The sequence below is a fragment of the Coregonus clupeaformis genome, chromosome 29 (genome assembly GCF_020615455.1).
Source record: "Coregonus clupeaformis isolate EN_2021a chromosome 29, ASM2061545v1, whole genome shotgun sequence".
Classification (NCBI taxonomy): Eukaryota; Metazoa; Chordata; class Actinopteri; order Salmoniformes; family Salmonidae; genus Coregonus; species Coregonus clupeaformis.
Genome location: NC_059220.1, coordinates 42,404,537 through 42,429,020, shown reverse-complemented (window position 1 = coordinate 42,429,020; position 24,484 = coordinate 42,404,537). Strand labels below are relative to the sequence as shown.

General features: G+C 43.9%; 1 protein-coding gene across 1 annotated transcript in view; it reads right to left on the bottom strand.

The window, feature by feature from the left end:
- The window catches only part of LOC121544495, a 96,530-nt gene that overhangs the window by 2,911 nt on the left and 69,135 nt on the right, over positions 1-24,484 (bottom strand). Inside the window, exons 4-6 of the mRNA XM_045208974.1 lie at positions 18,754-18,820; positions 8,101-8,208; positions 5,072-5,155 (exon numbers count right to left, since the gene is read on the bottom strand). Of these exons, the coding sequence (XP_045064909.1) occupies positions 5,072-5,155; positions 8,101-8,208; positions 18,754-18,820 (259 nt within the window). The remainder of the gene's footprint in view (positions 1-5,071; positions 5,156-8,100; positions 8,209-18,753; positions 18,821-24,484) is intronic.

The following is a 24,484-nucleotide window of genomic DNA, read 5'->3' as shown; positions in this document are numbered from 1 at the left end:
GTGGTATACAGAAGATAGCCCTATTTGGTAAAAGATCAAGTCCATATTATGGCAAGAACAGCTCAAATAAGCAAAGAGAAACGACAGTCCATCATTGCTTTAAGACATGAAGGTCAGTCAATCCGGAAAAAGAACTTTGAATGTTTCTTCAAGTGCAGTCGCAAAAACCATCAAGCGCTATGATGAAACTGGCTCTCATGAGGACCGCCACAGGAAAGGAAGACCCAGAGTTACCTCTGCTGCAGATGATAAATCCATTAGTTACCAGCCTCAGATTGCAGCCCAAAAAAATGCTTCAAAGAGTTTAAGTAACAGACACATCTCAACATCAACTGTTCAAAGGAGACTGCGTGAATCAGGCCTTCATGGTCGAATTGCTGCAAAGAAACCACTACTTAAGGACACCAATAAGAAGAAGAGACTTGCTTGGGCCAAGAAACATGAGCAATGGACATTAGACCGGTGGAAATCTGTCCTTTGGTCTGATGAGTCCAAATTTGAGATTTTTAGTTCCAACCGCCGTGTCTTTGTGAGACGCAGAGTAGGTGAATGGATTATCTCTGCAGGTGTGGTTCCAACCGTGAAGCATGGAGGAGGAGGTGGTGTGGGGGTGCTTTGCTGGTGACACTGTCTGTGATTTATTAAGAATTCAAGGAACACTTAAACAGCATGGCTACCACAGCATTCTGCAGTGATACGCCATCCCATCTGGTTTGTGCTTAGTGGGACTATAATTAGTTTTTCAACAGGACAATGACCCTAAACACACCTCCAGGCTGTGTAAGGGCTATTTGACCAAGAAGGAGAGTGATGGAGTGCTGCATCAGATGACCTGGCCTCCACAATCACCCGACCTCAACCCAATTGAGATGGTTTGGGATGAGTTGGACTGCAGAGTGAAGGAAAAGCAGCCAACAAGTGCTCAACATACAGTTGAAGTCGGATGTTTACATACACCTTAGCCAAATACATATAAACTCAGTTTTTCACAATTCTTAACATTTAATCCTAGTAAAAATTATCTGTCTTAGGTCAGTTAGGATCACCACTTTATTTTAAGAACGTGAAATGTCAGAATAATAGTAGAGAGAATTATTTATTTCAGCTTTTATATATTTCATCACATTCCCAGTGGGTCTGAAGTTTACATACACTCAATTAGTATTTGGTAGCATTGCCTTTAAATTGTTTAACTTGGGTCAAACGTTTCGGGTAGCCTTCCACAAGCTTCCCACAATAAGTTGGGTGAATTTTGGCCCATTCCTCCTGACAGAGCTGGTGTAACTGAGTCAGGTTTGTAGGCCTCCTTGTTCGCACACACTTTTTCAGTTCTGCCCACAAATTTTCTATAGGATTGAGGTCAGAGCTTTGTAATGGCCACTACAATACCTTGACTTTGTTGTCCTTAAGCCATTTTGCCACAACTTTGGAAGTATGCTTGGGGTCATTGTCCATTTGGAAGACCCATTTGCGACCAAGCTTTAACTTCCTGACTGATGTCTTGAGATGTTGCTTCAATATATCCACATAATTTTCCTTCCTCATGATGCCATCTATTTTGTGAAGTGCACCAGTCCCTCCTGCAGCAAAGCACCCCCACAGCATGATGCTGCCACCCCCGTGCTTCACGGTTGGGATGGTGTTCTCCGGCTTGCAAGCCTTCCCCTTTTTCCTCCAAACATAACGATGGTCATTATGGCCAAACAGTTCTATTTTTGTTTCATCAGACCAGAGGACATTTCTCCAAAAAGTATGATATTTGTACCCATGTGCAGTTGCAAACCGTACTCTGGCTTTTTTTTATGGCTGTTTTGTAGCAGTGGCTTCTTCCTTGCTGAGCGGGCTTTCAGGTTATGTCGATATAGGACTGGTTTTACTGTGGATATAGATACTTTTGTACCTGTTTCCTCCAGCATCTTCACAAGGTCCTTAGCTGTTGTTCTGGGATTGATTTGCACTTTTCGCACCAAAGTACGTTCATCTCTAGGAGACAGAACGCATCTCCTTCCTGAGCGGTATGATGGCTGCGTGGTCCCATGGTGTTTATACTTGCGTACTATTGTTTGTACAGATAAACGTGGTACCTTCAGGCGTTTGGAAATTGCTCCCAAGGATGAACCAGACTTGTGGAGGTCTACAATTAATTTTCTGAGGCACTGAGTTTGAAGGTAGACATAATTCTCTGGAATTTTCCAAGCTGTTTAAAGGCACAGTCAACTTAGTGTATGTAAACTTCCGACTTCAACTGTATGTGGGAACTCCTTCAAGACTGTTGGAAAATAATTCCTCATGAAGCTGGTTTAGAGAATGCCAAGAGTGTGCAAAGCTGTCATCAAGGCAAAGGGTGGCTATTTGAAGAATCTCAAATCTAAAATAGATTGTGATTTGTTTAACACTTTTTTTGGTTACTACATGATTCCATATGTGTTATTTCATAGTTTTGATGTCTTCACTATTATTCTACAATGTAGAAAATGGTCAAAATAAAGAAAAACCCTTGAATGAGTAGGTGTGTCCAAACTTTTGACTGGTACTGTATTCACAACCACTCCATTATCGAATGCTTGCCACATCCGCACAGCTGTTTTGTCAATGCTGTTCCCTAGGCTCCAATCGAGGTTGAGTTTAGAGAAGTAAGTTATTATTGTGTGTTTACTCAGACCAGCTCGGAGACACCGGTGGGACTTGCACTACTCTGCCCTCTCTAATGAACTGACCACAACCACTGCTGTGCTTTGGCTCTTCTTTTTCTTCTAATTTCTCAGATGTTTACTTCGCTGAGTTGTAGGATACATCCATCAGCATGGACAGAGGTACATCAAGACACAGACACACACCCACTTTCATCAATACACACTTGTACTGTGCCTTCAGAAAGTATTCATAACCCTTTACTTATTCCACATTTTGTTGTCACAGCCTGAATTCAAAATGGATTAAATATATTTTTGTTCTCACCCACTCTACACACAATACCTCCAAAGGTTTGCACATTTATTGAAAATGAAATACAAAAATATCTAATTTACATAAGTATTCACACCCCTGAGTCAATACTTTGTAGAATCACCTTTGGCAGCGATTACTGCTGTGAGTCTTTCTGGGCTTTCCACATCTGGATTGTGGAACATTTGCCCACTATTCTTTAAAATGTTCAAGCTCTGTCAAATTGGTTGTTGTTCATTGCTAGACAACCTTTTTCAGGTCTTGCCATAGATTTTCAAGTAGATTTAAGTTGAACATGTAACTCGGCTACTCAGGAACATTAACTCTCTTCTTGGTAAGCAACTCCAATGTAGATTTGGCCTTGTGTTTAGGTTATTGCCCTGCTGAAAGGTGAATGAATCTCCCAGTGTCTGGTGGAAAGCAGACTGAACCAGAAATATTCCTCTAGGATTTGCCTGGGCTTAGCTCCATTCCATTTCTTTTTTTTATCCTATAAAACTCCCAAGTCCTTAACGATTACAAGCATACCCATAACATGATGCAGCCACCTTGAAAATATGGAGAGTGGTACTCAGTAATGTGTTGTGTTGGATTTGCCCCAAACATAACACTTTGTATTCAGGACATAAAGTGAATTGCTTTGCCACATTTTTTGCAATATTACTTTATTGTCTTTTTGCGAACAGGATGCATGTTTTGAAATATTTTTATTCAGTACAGGCTCCTTCTTTTCACTCTGTCATTTAGGTTAGTATTGTGGAGTATCTACAATGTTGTTGATCCATCCTCAGATTTCTCCTATCACAGCCATTAAACTCTGTAACTGTTTTAAAGTCACCATTGGCCTCATAGTGAAATTCCTGCGTGATTTCCTTCCTCTCCAGCAACTGAGTTAGGAAGAACGCCTGTATCTTTGTAGTGACTGGGTGTATTGATACACCGTCCAAAGTGTAATTAATAACTTCACAATGCTCAAAGGGATATTCAATGTCTGCATATTTCTTTTGCCATCTATAAATAGGTGCCCTTCTTGGAAAACCTCCCTGGTCTTTGTGGTTGAGCTGTGTTTGAAATTAAATGCTTGAATGAGGGATCTTACAGATAATTGTATGTGGGGTACAGAGATGAGGTAGTCAATAAAATGTTCAACACTATTATTGTGTCCAATTTTTACTCCTGAACTTATTTAGGCTTGCCATAACAAAGAGGTTGAATACTTATTAACTCAAGACATTTCAGCTTTTCATTTTCTATTAATTTGTAAAAATTGTGTGTACGCCAGTAATACAAAAATCACTGGGAGCAGCTTAGATTTAAATTAGACCAGTGCTCAAGGTCTCCAGCTGAGAATAAAAAAGAGACAATTCCCACTGTTACTTTTGTGTTGAAAATAGACACCCGGCAGAAAAAGACCAGTGTTTGAAGTATGGAGCTTTTTTTAGCAGCCTGCTTTCCCCATTTGAGAATTGAGTGGAAAAGTAGGTGAGACTGCAGGGCTAAATTTTGCCTCCAACACGCCGTTTTCATTAGCTTTCCTGAGGGGCTCCTCTGTACACGATACATTTCTCTGGCTGGTAATTTGCAGAGTTAAGTCCCAATGAAAATCATACAGCATCCCTTTGATCGCACTCAGCTATATTCACCACTGCAGTTTTGATGGATTCGTCAATGCTCTGGAATTGGTCATTGACATTCATTACTAGTGCTGCGTCTCACTTTCAGTCGACTCGAAACAAGGAATGTGCTTTCAAAAGCCAATCACTTATATTTCATCGGAGTATGATTGTGGGGAGCCAGCTGTGGATGCTGATATTCTACAGTACCTCCAATAACTCTGTCAATTTCATACCATAGCTGCATTACTACTTTGTCCATATATGCGTGACCTTACATTTAAAAGATAGTCCCACGTCTTTGAGGAATTTCGATGAGGAATTGTGAGGATTTTCTCTCATAGCTCACTTCCTACTCCCCTTCGAGTGGACTAGATGTTGTCGGAGATGGTTTGTCCTCTTTTGTACTCAGGTTGTACGGTGAAATCAACAGGGGAAGTAATAAGTGGCCATCAAGAGCCAGACAGAAGGGGCTATTTGTTAGTGTGAGTGGAGAGCAGAGCAGAACTCACCTCAGATAGCTTGTGGGCTCTGTGGTGTGACTTGGAACATTGGAGGAGCTGTGCTGCCAGGTTACAGTCCTTCCTGTACAGGTCCTGGCATGGGAAAGATAAACACTGTTGATTCATAGGTTGGGATGTCAATGCTGACTAAGAACTGTATGAATTGTAATGGGAGTAACTGACCAAAATTTGTTTCAAATAGGTTACTACATGTAATGACATGGTATTAGGACAACGGAGTAGAATGGGACCAAACAGTCATTTCAGCATGTGGCATCGCTTACCTACCAATGCTTGACAAACAAAAAAGAATGCCCCCGAATAAAATATTCCAGATTGATTGCTACATCCTGAAGCTGTTTTCCCCCTCAACCATCTTGTGACAACCCCAAAAGTTTACTTCAATTTAAAGCTCTGAGGGTCTAACACTTAGGGAGAACCCAATCGAAGTAACAAACGCATCATCGGCCACGGAACAAATCCATCCGCCCAGAAACATTGTGCTTGTTTTTCTCATCAGACCCCTGGGGCGCTGACAATGGCATTAATGATCTGCAAAATCGTGTTAACTCTGAGGAACTTTTTTCTATTGAAATACAGCTCTTCACTGTTTAATTTCAGTACGGGGCTTCTGAAATGGGTTCTTCTCCTCTAGACTAGAGGCTAGGCTAATAAGCTTCCTCTCTGTCAGTCTGTGTATCCATGCTCTCTATTTTCCACTGCAACTCCTCTGTGACACAGCAAAATCTGACAGCCCTCTCATAAACAAAGGCATTTCTTTGACAGCTTCAATTCTCCTCCTAGTTAACTGTGTCCGCTTTTCAAGCTATTTCTTTTTCACATACAGAACAATTGGGACTGTGGTAGTTTGAAGGCAGGACAAATACCTGTCTAGTCCAGGCATTGATGTCTCTCTCAATGTCAGCCATGTAGTTTTCTCTCTGGACTCTGTGATGTGAAGAAGTGCCATACTAACTGAGAGAATAGCTTGTGGCTGCAACCAGAGGAAAATGGCTAGCTGTGAAACCTGTTGCTAACAGCAGCAGCTACCCCCAAAAATAGGCGACAAAAGACACATTTACCGTTATACCAAACTCTTCCTTCCACATCGTTAAACGCAGCCAGAGACAACCTAATGGCTTATTTGGTCTTCCTCACATTAGAATCATTCTGCCATCTCCAATTAATTCAAAGCATTCCCTGAAGACAAAATGGCTGCCTTCTCCTAACAGATAAAGTTATCCTGTAAGACCCAATTCTGACCCCAATCAGCCTCCCTGGATCCAAGGGGATTCTCACCATACCCAATGGCTCAGATGTGTCTAGCTAGCACAGCAGCCCTGCAGAGAGCTAGGTAGAGTGCGATGCTAGGCAGATGCTTGGGCATTCACATCAAAGAGACTAAGACCGTAGATTGACACAGTAGGTCCTCAGGGCTAAATCCAGACTCTCTAGCTTTAAACCTGCTTACAGTCTCGAATCCCCTATTGATTTAGGAGTAACTACTGTACACAGAGTACAGAACATTAGGAACACCTTCCTAATATTGAGTTGCACCCCCTTTTTCCCTCAGAACAGCCTCAATTCGTCGGTGCATGGACTCTACAAGGTGTCAAGCGTTCCACAGGGATGCTGGCCCATGTTGACTCCAATGCTTCTCACAGTTGTATCAAGTTGGCTGGATGTCCTTTGGGTAGGGGACCATTCTTGATACACACGGGAAACCATTCTTGACACACTCAAACCAGTGCGCCTGGCACCTACTACCATACCCCGTTCAAAGGCACTTATCTTACCCATTCACCCTCTGAATGGCACACATACACAATTAATGTCTCAAGGCTTAAAAATTATTCTTTAACCAGTCTCCTCCCCTTTATCTACACTGATTTGAAGTGGATTTAACAAGTGACATCAATAAGAGATCATAGCTTTCACCTGGATTCATCTAGTCAGTCTATGTCCAGGAAAGAGCATATACTGTATGCTGTGAAAAAGTATTTGCCCCCTTTCTAATTTCATAAACTAAGTTATGCAACACGCAATGCCCCTCTGTGAAAAAGTTATTGCCCCCTTACACTCAATAACTGGTTGTGTCACCTTTCGCTGCAATGACTCCAACCAAATGCTTCCTGTAGTTGTTGATCAGTCTCATGTCGCTGTGGATACATTTTGGCCCACTCTTCCATGCAGAACTGCTTTAACTCAGCGACGTTTGGGGGTTTTCAAGCATGAACTGCTCGTTTCAAGTCCTACCACAACATCTCAATTGGGATTAGGTCTGGGATGACCACCACCATGCTTGACCGTTGATATAAGGTTCTTACTGTAGAATGCAGTGTTTGGTTTTCGCCAGGCACAATGGGACCCATGTCGTCCACAAATGAGTTAAAGCAGTTCTGCATACAAGAGTGGGCCAAAATTCCTCCACAGCGTTATGAGAGACTGATCAACAACTACAGGAAGCATTTGGTTGCAGTCATTGCATCTAAAGTTGGCACAACCAGTTATTGAGTGTAAGGGGGAAATTACTTTTTCACACAGGGGAAATAAAATAAGTTTAAAAAATCTTATTTGTAAACTCAGGTTCCCTTTATCTAATATTAGGTTTTGGTTGAAGATCTGATGACATTCAGTATAAAAAATATGCAAAAATAGAATATCTGAAAGGGGGCAAATACTTTTTCACGGCACTGTATCGCTCTCTCTCTACAATAGCACTTCAAAGAATGTACTATGAGTTACATTTTACATTTACATTTTAGCCATTTAGCAGACGCTCTTATCCAGAGCGACTTACAGTTAGTAATACTGGCCCCCCGTGGGAAACGAACCCACAACCCTGGCATTGCAAGCGCCATGCTCTACCAACTGAGCTACACAGTTTTTATGTTGGGTTCATGTTAGAGGTGGCACAGGTGGCAGGGCCACCACCAGGCACTGGTTGTGTAATTGGCCGTGTAGTTGTTTCAGTGAATCACTCAAAAACCTGATGAAGTAAGGATTTTGCACAGTGACTGGCTATACAGTATACTCACGTTGTCCTCTCTGAGCTTTTCAATGGTGATCTTGGCCTCCAGGAGGTGATTGTTGAGGACGATGATCTCCCGACTCAGCTCTCTTTTCTCATCCTCATGGTGCTGGGACTAAAGGAGGGAGGAGAGAGGAGAGGAGGAATTGAAAGACCAGGAAGAGAGAGAAGGAGAGCAGCCAGTCAGTCAGTGTTCATGCTCTCTCTGCCAGTAGCAGGTCTTAATTAAAAGAAGATTACACTGGCCAGTGCCCATATCAAATCAATTACTCTGCCAGGGTGAGAGAAAGTAGCAATCATAGTCCTGAGAAATGAAAGCTCCCTGTGTTGCTGTTACAGCGATGGCCATTTTTTGACACCTTCGTATTTCCTGAGATTTTGCCTCAAACAATACATGCCAACAAGATCCTTTCCCCCTCACCCAATAATTTTCACTCCCTTGTTGCGTGGCAGGATTTGACAAAGTCTGCATCATCGAGTCTCCAACACACAAGGGTCACGATTGTTTTGAATTACAGGGTGGGGGAGCAGTTTAATAGAAGTCAATTATTGTCTGTTTAAGCAACAGGTTGGCATTGATATTCAAATCCATTCTGTAAGTCTCTCATTAATCAGCTCTGGCATGTTGCTTTGGAAGTCACATTCAGGCCTATGATGTTCCACATTGTGGTCATATTTCACTCTGGTGGAAGGTGGGTCTTGCTATAGGCCTCCTACATAGGAGACTGACACGAGTCTCCAAAGCCACTAACGCCTTGTCCCCAGCTTTTTTCAGAGATTTTCACATCCCAAAACCCCCTCTCAGAAAACTAGCCATTCCTGACGTGGAAAGGGTTTGTAAAGTTGCCAGAAATGTATTGAGCGTGTCCACTCCAGGGAAGGTGGAAATTGTAAAAATGTGAGTTGTAGCCATTACATTTAGCTTGAATTTGGATGACTCGCTTCAGCTGTTTCTTGGGTTAGTTTAATACCATTATCTAATCTGCAACCTGTTTGGATTGTCCACCACAACCTGACATTCAGCCGAGGGCTGATTAACATCCGAATATTGGAAATGGTCTAGATGTTGCCTATAGATTAAAAGAGTGATGGATATTATAGATTTGCACATGATGAATGACATGGTCATATTCCATCTTGGCTGTAAAGTTTGAGGCTTTATTTAATTACATTGTTAGGGTAGAGAGTGAATCATGGCCTCCACACATACAAGCCGCTGATGCGCGCCTTTGGAACATCTACATTTAAAAAAGTCTAAATCAATTAAATATACACCAAATCCATTATTTATTTTAGTCAGGTCTAAAGAAACATTATGATATGAAGAAAATGTATTTCAGAAGAACAGAGTTGGCCTACTGTATGTTATCTGGCTATGTGCCAAGCCATAGGCTGTAGGCTTATTCATTTAGCAGACAAGATATGCTTATAAGTCCCGTGTCATTATTTTATATGAAATGATTTTATAGTAAGAAGAATATAATTGAACTTAGCTGAATAAAATATTAATGATATTTTTCCCAGTCTGGAGCGAGAGTGCGCATATGAAGTGGGCAGTAGTGGAAAAAGTACCCAATTGTCATACTTGAGTAAAAGTAAAGATACCTTAATAGAAAATGACTCAAGTAAAAGTGAAAGTCACTCAGTAAAATACTACTTGAGTAAAAGTCTAAAAGTATTTGGTTTTAAATATACTTAAGTATCAAAAGTAAAAGTATAAATCATTTCAAGTTCCTTATATCAAGCAAACCAGGCTGCACCATTTTTTTGTTTTTATTTATTTATGGTTAGCCAGGGACATACTCCAACACTCAGGCATCATTTACAAACAAAGCATGTGTGTTTAGTGAGTCCGCCAGATCAGAGGCAGTAGGGATGACCAGGGATGTTCTCTTAATAAGTGTGTGAATTATCTTCCTGTCCTGCTAAGCATTCAAAATGTAACAAGTACTTTTGGGTGTCAGGGAAAATATATGGAGTGAAAAGTACATTATTTTCTTTAGGAATGTAGTGGAGTAAAAGTAGTAAAAAATGTAAATAGTGAAGTACAGACACCTCACAAAACTACTTAAGTAGGACTTTAAAGTATTTTTACTTAAGTCCTTTACACCACTGGAAGTGGCTATGTTGAGCGTAAAAGTGATCCCCTCTCTCTGCGTGCTGGAGAAAGGAATGAAAGACAGAGGGGAGGAGATGGAAACGCAGGTGGTGAGATATTCTGTAGATAAAGGTAGTGTCAACCTATTAATTATGCAACTATAAAAAATTCCCTATTACTAGGCTATTCAAAATCAATACAATTCACTATAATTGTAGGCTAACTCTGAAGTTTAAAAATTTAGGCTAGATCAATTTGGTACCAAAGATACAGTATCTTCAATCAGTATACAGTATATATTTTTTCTTCTGCAGTGTGTAATATGGGGTAGGCTATGTATTGTATAACCATTATTTATATATATATATATATATATATATGCATTGTATAACCATTATTTATATATATATATAAATTATGGTGGAAAATAAGTATTTGGTCAATAACAAAAGTTTCTCAATACTTTGTTATATACCCTTTGTTGGCAATGACACAGGTCAAACGTTTTCTGTAAGTCTTCACAAGGTTTTCACACACTGTTGCTGGTATTTTGGCCCATTCCTCCATGCAGATCTCCTCTAGAGCAGTGATGTTTTGGGGCTGTCACTGGGCAACACGGACTTTCAACTCCCTCCAAAGATTTTCTATGGGGTTGAGATCTGGAGACTGGCTAGGCCACTCCAGGACCTTGAAATGCTTCTTACGAAGCCACTCCTTCGTTGCCCGGGCGGTGTGTTTGGGATCATTGTCATGCTGAAAGACCCAGCCACGTTTCATCTTCAATGCCCTTGCTGATGGAAGGAGGTTTTCACTCAAAATCTCACGATACATGGCCCCATTCATTCTTTCCTCTACACGGATCAGTCGTCCTTGTCCCTTTGCAGAAAAACAGCCCCAAAGCATGATGTTTCCACCCCCATGCTTCACAGTAGGTATGGTGTTCTTTGGATGCAACTCAGCATTCTTTGTCCTCCAAACACGACGAGTTGAGTTTTTACCAAAAAGTTCTATTTTGGTTTATCTGACCATATGACATTCTCCCAATCCTCTTCTGGATCATCCAAATGCACTCTAGCAAACTTCAGACGGGCCTGGACATGTACTGGCTTAAGCAGGGGGACACGTCTGGCACTGCAGGATTTGAGTCCCTGGCGGCGTAGTGTGTTACTGATGGAGGCTTTGTTACTTTGGTCCCAGCTTTCTGCAGGTCATTCACTAGGTCCCCCTGTGTGGTTCTGGGATTTTTGCTCACCGTTCTTGCGATCATTTTGACCCCACGGGGTGAGATATTTTCCCAGATCGAGGGAGATTATCAGTGGTCTTGTATGTCTTCCATTTCCTAATAATTGCTCCCACAGTTGATTTCTTCAAACCAAGCTGCTTACCTATTGCAGATTCAGTCTTCCCAGCCTGGTGCAGGTCTACAATTTTGTTTCTGGTGTCCTTTGACAGCTCTTTGGTCTTGGCCATAGTGGAGTTTGGAGTGTGACTGTTTGTGGTTGTGGACAGGTGTCTTTTATACTGATAACAAGTTCAAACAGGTGCCATTAATACAGGTAACGAGTGGAGGACAGAGGAGCCTCTTAAAGAAGAAGTTACAGGTCTGTGAGAGCCAGAAATCTTGCTTGTTTGTAGGTGACCAAATACTTATTTTCCACCATAATTTGCAAATAAATTCATAAAAAATCCTACAATGTGTTTTTCTGGAAAAAAAAATCTCAATTTGTCTGTCATAGTTGACGTGTACCTATGATGAAAATTACAGGCGCCTCTCATCTTTTTAAGTGGGAGAACTTGCACAATTGGTGGCTGACTAAATACCTTTTTTCCCCCACTGTAGGTGAAGTTGAAAAATCATATTTGTACATGCAGATGCAATGTGTCCCTCACTTTAGCGCCTCAATTTGGAGCTACATTTTGTTTTGCAGTGGGTTAATATTTTTATTACGCTTCCAACAAACAATCTATCGACATCAGATTGGCAGATGGCTCATGCACTGTCATTTTAATAAAATCTGAGTCAGCCATCCGTTATAGACATAAGATGAGGAAACACGATGAGAATAGATAACACCAACCTCACTCGTAAATTGCCATTGTATCTACATCCAGATTGGCTCTGAATAGACTAAGGCAGCATTGTCAAAGACCAAACTATTTATAATGACCGAGGTCACATTTTGTCCTCTCGGCTGAATAGAATGCTCTGCGGGTGACAATGAAATGAGAATTACTCCTACATTGAGTTGTTTCCTGCTCAATATAACGATGCCGAAGGCCCCATATTGTGACAGATTAAATAGATTCGTGGTCTTCGAGCACAAAGCAATTAGACATTTCCCCTCACCTTCCAATCTAATCACTGACACCCGATTGGGCGAAGGGGTTTCCATGAAAACCTTTCAAATCAGAATCGTACCCTGTTTCGTACAAAAAAAAGGATATTGATTCCCCTCACTGTATGATGTAAAATTGTAATGGAACAGTAAGATAAACTAGGTCGCTTCTTTGTCTGACTTCTGGGTTCTGTTTTCCTGTAATGATTTTGAGGGGGGAAGGTTTAAGTGCAAAGGTTGGGTGAGAAATTAGCTAGCGTGTCTGTCTCCGCTGAGCTGCTGTCTTCACCGGACAACAAACGGAGCTTATCTCCCCAGAGACGCAATTACTGTATACTGGAGTTGGGGAAAGGGAGAGAAAAACACAAGATTTACAGGCTTCTGAGAAAAAAATACAATTTCTAACCTTAAGAAAAAGGATTTCAAACTCTCTCAAGAAATAAATAACCACCTGCTCAAAAGTTTTAAATGATCAATCGGTTTAAAGTTCTCTGAAATGCCTACAATTCTCTAAAGGATAGGGCTGGCCATATTTGACTTGAAAGCCAATTAATCTCAAGTTTGATATGCTTCAACTAAACCTTTTAGGTTTTCTTTAGCTCCTTTTCCCTTCTGGCCCCAGTTCAATTCTTAGGGTGAGAGACATTATCTTTTGAAGGAGCTTTACTTCATGTGTTTATCTAGGTTAAGTTTGATAGCTGTTTGAGATATTTTCCATCAATCCATGACAAGCCTGGTTAATGGATAAGGGGTAATGCATGTTGGGTAGGTCAAATGCTGGTAAAACTAGCAAGAGCAGAACGGTGGCAACAATAACCCAATTTGGTGAGCTGTATGTTCTGTGATGCCTATCCCCTGGGTGTAATTTGCACTTTTTATTGAAAAGCATTGACTAATGAGAACACAGCGAATGGCACATTTGAGAAATGTGCGACTCAGAAAACAGGCTCTTCTGGCACACTGGTGAGCACGGCAGAAAGGCAGCACACCCTGATGAGAGCTCTAATTAGAGACAAAGTGAGTCTGCACCGCTCACTGCAGTGCCAGTAGGGCCGGGAGCTGCCTGCTTAGCCGGGATCTTGAAAGGCACACACACCCCCGCTAGTGTGCAAGCATGCACACACACATCCCCTTGATCACAAGGGCAATATTACCCTCAATGTGCCATACTGTATTTGAGGCACTCATTAGCTGTTAGCTATTTAGCCCCCAGCTCGTGTGTGGTGGCTTTGGACAACAACGACACTAACAAAAACAACAACCACTCCAGGGGCCTCAGCCCCACTAATTATCTTGTTCACTGGTGTCACGAAGAGGCACGCTAACCCTTCCTCATAGAACCAAGGCTTCATTCAACTTTCCACTCTATTCTGATGGGCTAATTAAAGTTGTCATTAGAGTACATGTTTGTTCTGGGTGCCTTGTATTCTACCAATCCATATACAGTTTAAAATGGGTCATTGATACCTAACATGTGGTATGAAAAAATCTGTTTGCCATACTTGCTCTTACCCTGAAGAAGTCATGTTTAGCTTAATCTCAGATCCCAGAACCAAATCTTGTGTGTACTTCTAGTCTTTTACGAAATACTATTTTTAGTTTTAGTCGTGGTCAAAAGTTTTGAGAATGAAACAAGTATTAGTCTTCACAAAGTTTGCTGCTTCAGTGTTTTTAGATATTTTTGTCAGATGTTACTATGGTATGCTGAAGTATAATTACAAGCATTCCATAAGTGTCAAAGGCTTTTATTGACAATTACATTAAGTTTATGCAAAGAGTCAATATTTGCAGTGTTGACCCTTCTTTTTCAAGACCTCTGCAATCCGCCCTGGCATGCTGTCAATTAACTTCTGGGCCACATCCTGACTGATGTCAGCCAATTCTTGCATAATCAATGCTTGGAGTTTGTCAGAATTTGTGGGTTTTTGTTTGTCCACCCACCTCTTGAGGATTGACCACAAGTTCTCAATGGGATTAAGGTCTGGGGAGTTTCCTGGCCATGGACCCACAATTTCGATGTTTTGTTCCCCGAGCCACTTAGTTATCACTTTTGCCTTATGGCAAGGTGCTCCATCATGCTGGAAAATACATTGTTCATCACCAAACTGTTCTTGGATGGTTGGGAGAAGTTGCTCTCGGAGGATGTGTTGGTACCATTCTTTATTCATGGCTGTGTTCTTAGGCAAAATTGTGAGTGAGCCCACTCCCTTGGCTGAGAAGCAACCCCACACATGAATGGTCTCAGGAGGCTTTACTGTTTGCATGACACAGGACTGATGGTAGCGCTCACCTTGTCTTCTCCGGACAAGCTTTTTTCCGGATGCCCCAAACAATCGGAAAGGGGATTCATCAGAGAAAATGACTTTACCCCAGTCCTCAGCAGTCCAATCCCTGTACCTTTTGCCCTTCTTGACACCAAAAGTCTTCGCCTCACTGTGCGTGCAGATGTACTCACACCTGCCTGCTGCCATTCCTGAGCAAGCTCTGCACTGGTGGTGCCCCGATCCCGCAGCTGAATCAACTTTAGGAGACGGTCCTGGCGCTTGCTGGACTTTCTTGGGCGCCCTGAAGCCTTCTTCACAACAATTGAACCTCTCTCCTTGAAGTTCTTGATGATCCGATAAATGGTTGATTTAGGTGCAATCTTACTAGCAGCAATTTCCTTGCCTGTGAAGCCCTTTTGTGCAAAGCAATGATGACGTCACGTGTTTCCTTGCAGGTAACCATGGTTAACAGAGGAAGAACAATGATTTCAAGCACCACCCTCTTTCTAAAGCTTCCAGTCTGTTATTCTAACTCAATCAGCATGAGAGTGATCTCCAGCCTTGTCCTCGTCAACACTCTCACCTGTGTTAACGAGAGAATCACTGACATGATGTCAGCTGGTCCTTTTGTGGCAGGGCTGAAATGCAGTGGAAATGTTATTTGGGGATTAAGTTCATTTTCATGGCAAAGAGGGACTTTGCAATTAATTGCAATTCATCTGATCACTCTTCATAACATTCTGGAGTATATGCAAATTGGCATCATAAAAACTGAAGCAGCAGACTTTGTGAAAATTAGTATTTGTGTCATTCTCAAAACTTTTGACCACGACTGTAGAACTAGAGAAGTGTTAGACAAGGTACAGTTAATAGGATATTTCATCTGGTTCAGTGTGCTGCTGGCTGGGCAGCACTATTTCAGCACCCTGGAGAGCGCCCTTTCCCTTGGCCTTTGCCCAAATGGCTTTTCAGCACTGACCAGGCAGACAGCTCCACAGCTCTGTCAATACTGCAGTCACCACAGCCAGGGTCCAGGGAGGGCTGCATTCCACAAAAATAGGGCCATGAGTTTTTCCCCTGACCAGGTTAAACTCTGGGCCCTAGTTGGGTAACATGGTCTGAAAAAACTCCTGTCCCTATGCAAAATAATAGAAACCATTTTAGAAATCCTCCCACTATATTCTCTTAGTTGGTTCTTTTATTCGTTTGGTTTGTAATTTTTTTCAAATGACCTTCTCCGTAGTTTCTCCTCCAGAACTTTTTAATTGCATGTTTGATTTGATTGAACCTCTTTGTCAACGAGTGTCTATCTAAGACCATTTCCAGCTCGAGACATATTTTCCCCATAAAATGCCATTTTGAGACATCAAAAGGAATGGCAATCACAATGAGGCATGCTTCTGAAGCAATCCTATACTACTTCCTGTCATGAATGGTGATTAGTTACACCAAGGTCCTCAGAGCTAATTCCTTTGAAAAGCCAACCTCTTCAAAAAATATTTTCACATGACTGGAATACAATAAAAGTGTGTGTGACAGAATATGATTCGGGATTCATTTTTTGCCTGTTGTCTTTTGTGACAATGCAATTCTGATTACTCAGACGTGACAAAAAGCCAGGCTAAAGAGCGATGGGTGAAGAAACTGCAAATACTGTAGAACTGGTGTAAATAATATACAGTACTTTGGCTGGATCAATGTTCGGAATCTGTCATATAACGACATGTAATAGATAGGCCATTGCTTTTCACTCCAAGTCTTATACCTCCGCACCAATGGATAGAATAGGCCTACAAAACATGTAGCCCACAAATAGGCAAGGCTAGGGTCAATGTTGAGACAATGTTGTATGAACAGTGTTATCACCACAATCTCTTGCCTGAGGCAATCATCTTAATCATCTAAGAAGAGGTGGTTGGGAAAATAAATACATTTCACACAGTCGTATTCTATTAAAACGGCCATGCGGAGAATCCGCCATGGTGACTCAAACTTCTGTTCTGATGAGATTAAAAATCTTTAAAAAAAAATTTAATCATAATACGTCTTAAATATGGACCTGAAGCCTGGCCACGGACTCATCTTGAACAGTAATGACAGTGTCTTCGGGGTCTGAAGGGGGAACTAATGTGAAGGGGAGCTCTCGTCGGGGGAGATTGGGAGAAATATGCCGAGAGAAAGAGGTTGTAATAGTTTTCTAACAAGGTTCTATGGCAGGGCAATCACTTTGGACATTGATTGCGCTCCGTCTCTGATCATGTAATTGCTTTTAGAGTGGTGAGAGGGGCCTCTCACCGAGGGAGAACGCATGTTCAGATCGATTATACTGAAGTTCTCATCTAAGATCTCAAAACACTGACCACATAGCCGATCACCAAGAGAGACAGCCAAACCTCAATTCAGAAAGAGTATGGAATAATCAATATACCTATTCTTAGGTGTTCTTACTTTTATAATTTTCATGATAACTGTTTTGTTATACATTTTACTGTTAGGTCTATGTTATATTGGCTGTATTTGACAAAACAAAGCTGATAAGCCTCTTAGCAGTCTGTCACACACTTCTTCAAACAAACAAACGCACGCACACACACACACTCACTCACTCACTCACTCACTCCTAGAGCTAATCTGTCCCAGCTCCAATTACAGGGGCCAAGGTGCCTCAGAGCCATGTGTGTGCGCAGGTGAGTAAGTGTGTGAGATTGCGTCAGAAGCTCGATTAGGTTCTGGGGGGAGATGTATGAGAAAATAAACTAACGAGACTAGCAAAGTCTTCACCCCCCCAAATAGATACTCTCAGCCCCACCCCTTCCAAAAACTTTCCGCTTGAAATCCCTGCCCCCACTTTAAGCACCACCTTCACCCAATCATGATACGTCAAAATAACCAGTGACGGAAAACCAAAGCACCAGAACTACGGTTGCTCGTTAGTCGTCGCACTCAGCAGTCTTTTGACAGATGTGACGCTACCATTTATGTTATGTAAATGCAACATAAGGTGCACTGCGGAGGTGTAACTATCAAGCCATCGACTTGTGTATTTACCAAACGGAATCTAAAGCTGATTGGAATGGTTGCAGGGGACGTAAACATGATTTCTCAATTCACTGGAGTGTGGTGCATGGAGCTGCCTCCCAGGCTGCCTTAAAGAGAGCTTATTCCTTAGATGCCTTATTCACCAGGGGACCCCAGGGGACCACTGGAGTGGCTGGTGGGGAGCGCAGAGCAACCTCCATCCACCTCCTACATTATTTCTGAGAACAAAGTGAGAGCTGAGGTACTTACAGGGAACATTAGAACACAACAAATATATCCCAGTGATGTCAATACTAAGATCTTGGTAATGCCCCTCCGCCACAACTGTGACGAGGTGGAGACTCTTGGAGGAGGAGTGAAGAAGTGGATGCTTAAGGGACAGGACTTTATGGGCACACTAGGTGATGTAACGAAGGTCGGAATGCCAATTAAGGTTGAAATGTTGCCAATTCAAATGGTCTTTCTCACTTTCATACAAGGCTGTAGCTCATCAAGTCTGGCTAAATGGAGTGCACTGTTGTTCAACTGCCTATAATTTTGACAAGTTCACAACCCACACTGTTGGATGTAGGCAGGTCTTGGAAGTTTCCAGGAGACCTGAGGTGAGATGCTGTTTCTGAGCTGCTTCGTTGACCCCAGTATAGACTGTCGGAGGCAGACACAATGCTGTTGGAGTCTAGCAACAAACTGCCAGGAGCAATAGAGTTGTTTTTAGGTCATTTCACTGTACATCAGCTCAGTGGAGTCAAATGTGAAGGATGATGTTACTTTAGTTCTGCTTGATTGAGCTTAACTGGCGGAACCAATCGAAGTCCCAAAAGTGAAAACGTGTGGTATTGGAGTGGGTGTCAGCGGAGTGTATGGCTGAAGCAGCAGAGTGTATGGCTGAAGCAGCAGAGTGTATGGCTGATCAGGTGTCTTACTGTCCTGTGCACCTTGTCCTCCAGGTCTTGATTGATCCTCTGTTGAGCTGCATAACTGCTCTGGATCCTGCAGGACAGGAAAGAGTACACATTGGTGAAACATGGGTTATGTAAGTCTTGATTATGAATATGCTTTCAAAACCAAGTATTCATTGACTTATTTTTCAAGATGATGAATATGAAAATCCAAAGCAGTGATTTGAATTTCAAGATCATTCAATGGAAATGGCGCCGGAGGGGATGGCTGCCGTTTTATGGACTCTTAACCAACCGTGCTATTTTGTTTGTTTTTTCGCATTGTTTGTAACTTATTTTGTACATAATGTTGCTGCTACTGTCTCTTATGACCAAAAAGAGCTTCTGGACATCAGAACAGCGACTACTCACCTTGAACTGGACTAATAATGTTTCTTTAATGAGTCGGACGAGAGGGATTTGCTCCAGACACCAGACAGGGCCCTCATCCCTGTCATTCGCAGTAGAAAATAAAATAAGATATCGCGGAAGGAGATCTGGGTGCCTGGTAAGGATCCGGCGACGGGTGGCTAATCTGCCTTTGCCATCGATACTATTGGCCAACGTACAATCGCTTGATAATAAAGTGGACGAACTAGAAGCACGTATATCCTACCAACGGGACATTAAAAACGTTAATATCTTATGTTTCACCGAGTCATGGCTGAACCACGACATGAATAACATACAGCTGGCGGGTTATACACTGTATCGGCAGGATAGAACAGCAGCCTCTGGTAAGACAAGGGGTGGCGGTCTATGTATATTTGTAAACACCAGCTTGTACACGATATCTAAGGAAGTCTCGAGGTTTTGCTTGCCTGAGGTAGAGTATCTCATGATAAGCTGTAGACCACACTATCTACAGAGAGTTGTCATCTATATTCTTCGTAGCTGTCTATTTATCACAACAAACTGATGCTGACACTAAGACCGCTCTCAATGAACTGTATACGGCTATAAGCAAACAGGAAAATGCTCATCCAGAGGCGGCGCTCCTAGTGGCCGGGGACTTTAATGCAGGGAAACTTAAATCCGTTTTACCTCATTTCTACCAGCATGTTAAATGTGCAACAGAGGGGAAAAAACTCTAGACCACCTTTACTCCACACACAGAGACTCATAGAAAGCTCTCCCTCGCCCTCCATTTGGCAAATCTGACCATAATTATATCCTCCTGATTCCTGCTTACAAGCAAAAACTAAAGCAGGAAGAACCAGTGACTCGGTCAATAAAAAAGTGGTCAGATGAAGCAGATGCTAAGCTACAGGACTGTTTTGCTAGCACAGACTGGAATATGTTCCGGGATTCTTCCGATGGCATTGAAGAGTACACCACATCAGTCACTGGCTTCATCAATAAGTGCATCGATGACGTCGTCCCCACAGTGACTGTACCTACATACCCCAACCAGAAGCCATGGATTACAGGCAACATCCGCACTGAGCTAAAGGGTAGAGCTGCCGCTTTCAGGGAGCTGGACTCTAACCCGGAAGCTTATAAGAAATCGCGCTATGCCCTCCGACGAACCATCAAACAGGCAAAGCGTCAATGCAGGACTAAGATCGAATTGTACTACACCGGCTCTGACGCTCGTCGGATGTGGCAGGGCTTGCAAACTATTACATACTACAAAGGGAAGCACAGCCGCGAGCTGCCCAATGACACGAGCCTACCAGACGAGCTAAATTACTTCTATGCTCGCTTCGAGGCAAGTAACACTGAAACATGCATGAGAGCATCAGCTGTTCCGGACGACTGTTTGCATACCGCCCCAAGAGATCCAAAGATGATGCAATCTGTATTGTGCTCCACACTGCCCTTTCACACCTGGACAAAAGGAACACCTATGTGAGAATGCCATTCATTGACTACAGCTCAGCGTTCAACACCATAGTGCCCTAAAAGCTCATCACTAAGCTAAGGACCCTTGGACTAAACACCTCCTTCTGCAACTGGATCCTGGACTTCCTGACGGGCCACCCCCAGGTGGTAAGGGTAGGTAACAACACATCCGCCACGCTGATCCTCAACACGGGGGCCCCTCAGGGGTGCATGCTCAGTCCCCTCCTGTACTCCCTGTTCGCTCATAACTGCATGGCCAGGAACGACTCCAACACCATCATTAAGTTTGCCGATGACACAACAGTTGTAGGCCTGATCACCGACAACGACGAGACAGCCTATAGAGAGGAGGTCAGAGACCTGGCCGTGTGGTGCCAGGACGACAACCTCTCCCTCAACGTGATCAAGACAAAGGAGATGATCGTGGACTACAGGAAAAAGAAGATGACCGAGCATGCCCCCATTCTCATCGACGGGGTTATAGTGGAGCAGGTTGAGAGCTTCAAGTTCCTTTGTCCACATCACCAACAAATTAACATAGTCCAAGCACACCAAGACAGTCGTGAAGAGGGCACGACAAAACCTATTCCCCCTAAGGAGACTGAAAAGATTTGGCATGGGTCCTCAGATCGTCAAAAGATTCTACAGCTGCACCATCGAGAGCATCCTGACTGGTTGTGTTACGGTTCGGCACTGTTGGTCCGGTTCCCGCTTGTTTCCCTTTTCCTTTTTCCCCTGTGTGTGTGTGTTGTCTGTGTCTGTCTCCCCCTGCTGTGCAGCCCAGTCAGAGGATCTAGGTCAGGGGGCGTGGCCATTCTCTCTCATGCTCCGTTACTTCCAGCTGCGGCTCATTGTCATCAATCAACCAGCAGTTATCTACCCGGGCTGGACACCTCTCCAGCGCCAGTTCGTTCCTACACTACCTGTGGTAACTTGGCCCCGTACAGCAATCTCAGTCTAGTTGTTACTATCTCAGCATTATAGTTGTTTCTGCCACGTTTTGTAACCTGTCTCTCCTTCGACCAGATCCCGTCTGTTCCTGCTGCCTGCCTACCTGCCATTCCCACGCCGCAACCTGCTCATCTGTTGTCTGATATCCTCGTCATCCAGCTCTCCGGACTACTGGCTCTCCCCCCACTCAGCTCCTACCCCGGTCTGAAGCTATTCCACCCTGAACTGTTTCTCTCTGCCAATTCACGCTGAATAAACGACATCCTAATTCACCCTCTGTTGTCCGTGTGTCCGTCTCTGCACCTGAGTCCCCCACCAAGCCTAATAGAACGAACTGGCCAAACATGGACTCAGCAGAGATGCCACATGAAACAACGGGTGATGGCGTACTAACGCGCCCTCCATTCACAGGGAATGTTATTGGGACAACACGACCAACTCATCCGGACTCTTGTGGATAACAACCAGCAGTTGTTGGATCAAGTATCTCATCTCACCTCTCAGGTAGCTAACCTGGTAACACTCACTACCCTTCCTCCCTCTGCTTCTCCTCCGCCTGTTCCTCCTACAGTGGCTCCAGGCTCGGCTTCCGCTCCTGCCCTTCGGGAACCCCCTACAACCTCACCCGAACCTTTCACCGGGGACCTGAACAAATGCCGTGGTTTCCTGCTTCAGTGCCGCTTGGTGTTCCAACAGAAGCCCCTGTCTTTCTCCACGGAATCCTCAAAGGTACATTACGCACTGGGGTTAATGAGGGGCAAAGCTTTGATTTGGGCAGAAGCGGCTTGTTCTACTCAGCAGATTGCCAGCCTGTCGTTTGACGATTTTTCCTCTCAATTGAAAGTTGTGTTTGATCACCCGGACCATGCCGGGACCGCCACAAAGAGACTATTGAAGCTACGACAGGGCACGGGTAGCGTGGCTGAATACGCCATTGATTTTTGGACCTTGGCAGCCGATTCCAAGTGGAATGACGAAGCTCTTCAGGGAGCGTTTGTTAACGGTCTAAGTGACACGATTAAGAATGAACTAGCTGTTCGTGATGAGCCTGCTAACCTTCATGTTCTCGTTTCCCTTGCTACACGAATAGACAACAGGCTACGGGAGAGGAGACAGGAGAGGGGCGGTCGGGTCCACACCGCAGGCGGGGCCCCCTCGCTTTCTGCAGCCCGAGCTACACCACCACTCGGACACCGCCCACACACCGCAGCGGATCCCTCCACGGAACTAGACGAGCCCATGCAGCTGGGCCAAGCTCGTCTGTCCCCTGCCGAAAAGGAACGGCGCATGCGGGCTGGTGAGTGCATGTACTGTGGGGACCGCACTCATTTCCTGGTTAACTGTCCGGTTCGCCCAAAAGACCAAGCTCGCAGGTAAAAGTGGGCATACTTGCGAGTGCTACACCTGACTCAATGCCCACAGCACCCCGTCTAGTTATCCCAGCTACAGTCCAGTTCAGGAATCTATCTCTCCCACTAGCTGCTCTCATCGACTCTGGTGCTGAGGATAGTTTCCTTGACGTTAACCTGGTCACTCAGGCTGAGATCCCTGTTAAGCCCCTGCCTAAGCCTATAACAGTAACCGCTATTGACGGCCATCAGTTTGCCAACATCACCCATCAAACTGTCCCCGTTTCTCTCATGCTGTCCGGCAATCACAAAGAAACCATCCAGTTTAAAGTAGTCTCCTCCTCGGCCTCCCCCTTATCCTCGGTTTCCCTTGGCTTAGCATTCACAACCCCCATATTGACTGGCAAAACCACAAAATACACAGTTGGAGCACTCACTGCCATTCTGTTTGCCTTGGGTCGGCTATTCCGCCCTCGGTAGGTTCCCCTGCTTCCCCTGTCAAAACCCCAGACCTCTCTTCAGTCCCTGAGGAGTACCTGGACCTGGCCGAGGTATTCAGTAAGTCCAAGGCACTTTCATTACCACCTCATAGGCCATACGATTGCGCTATTGAGTTACTGCCTGGAGCCCCTTTGCCGTCCAGTCGGCTTTTCAATCTGTCCCGTCCTGAGAGAGAAGCTATGGAAACCTACATAGGCGACTCCCTAGCCTCTGGCATCATTCGTCCCTCATCTTCCGCTGTTGGTGCTGGGTTCTTTTTTGTAGAGAAGAAGGACAAAACATTACGCCCCTGCATTGACTACAGAGGACTTAATAACATCACAGTCAGAAATACGTACCCCCTGCCTCTCATCAACTCAGCATTTGAACCCCTTCATGGTGCCACCGTGTTTACCAAACTCGACCTACGTAACGCTTACCACCTCGTTAGGATCAGGCCGGGAGACGAATGGAAGACTGGGTTCAATACCCCTCTCGGACACTTTGAATACCTAGTCATGCCATTCGGTCTCACTAACGCCCCAGCAGTGTTTCAGGCCATGGTTAACGATGTGTTGAGGGATTTTCTACACCGTTTTGTGTTTGTCTATTTGGATGACATTCTAATATTCTCTAAGTCACAGGATGAACACGTCTCCCACGTCCGTCTGGTTCTCCAACGCCTCATGGAAAATAAACTGTATGTGAAAGCAGAAAAATGTGAGTTCCACCGGCAGTCCGTCCCCTTTTTGGGCTTTATTATCGAGCGGGGACAAGTGTCACCAGACCCTGACAAGATCAGAGCGGTTGTGGAGTGGCCCACACCCACGTCTCGGAAGCAGCTAACGCTTCCTGGGCTTCGCCAACTTCTACCGCCGCTTCATCAGGGGTTTCAGCCGAGTGGTTGCCCCCCTGACCAAGCTCACCTCCCCTAAGGTGCCATTCCTGTGGACGCCTGAGGCCGAGTCAGCTGTGAGTACATTGAAGGAACTGTTCACCACCTCACCTGTTCTTATTCATCCAGACACTAGTTTGCAGTTTATTGTGGAAGTGGACGCCTCTGATTCGGGGTGGGGGCAGTCCTGTCACAA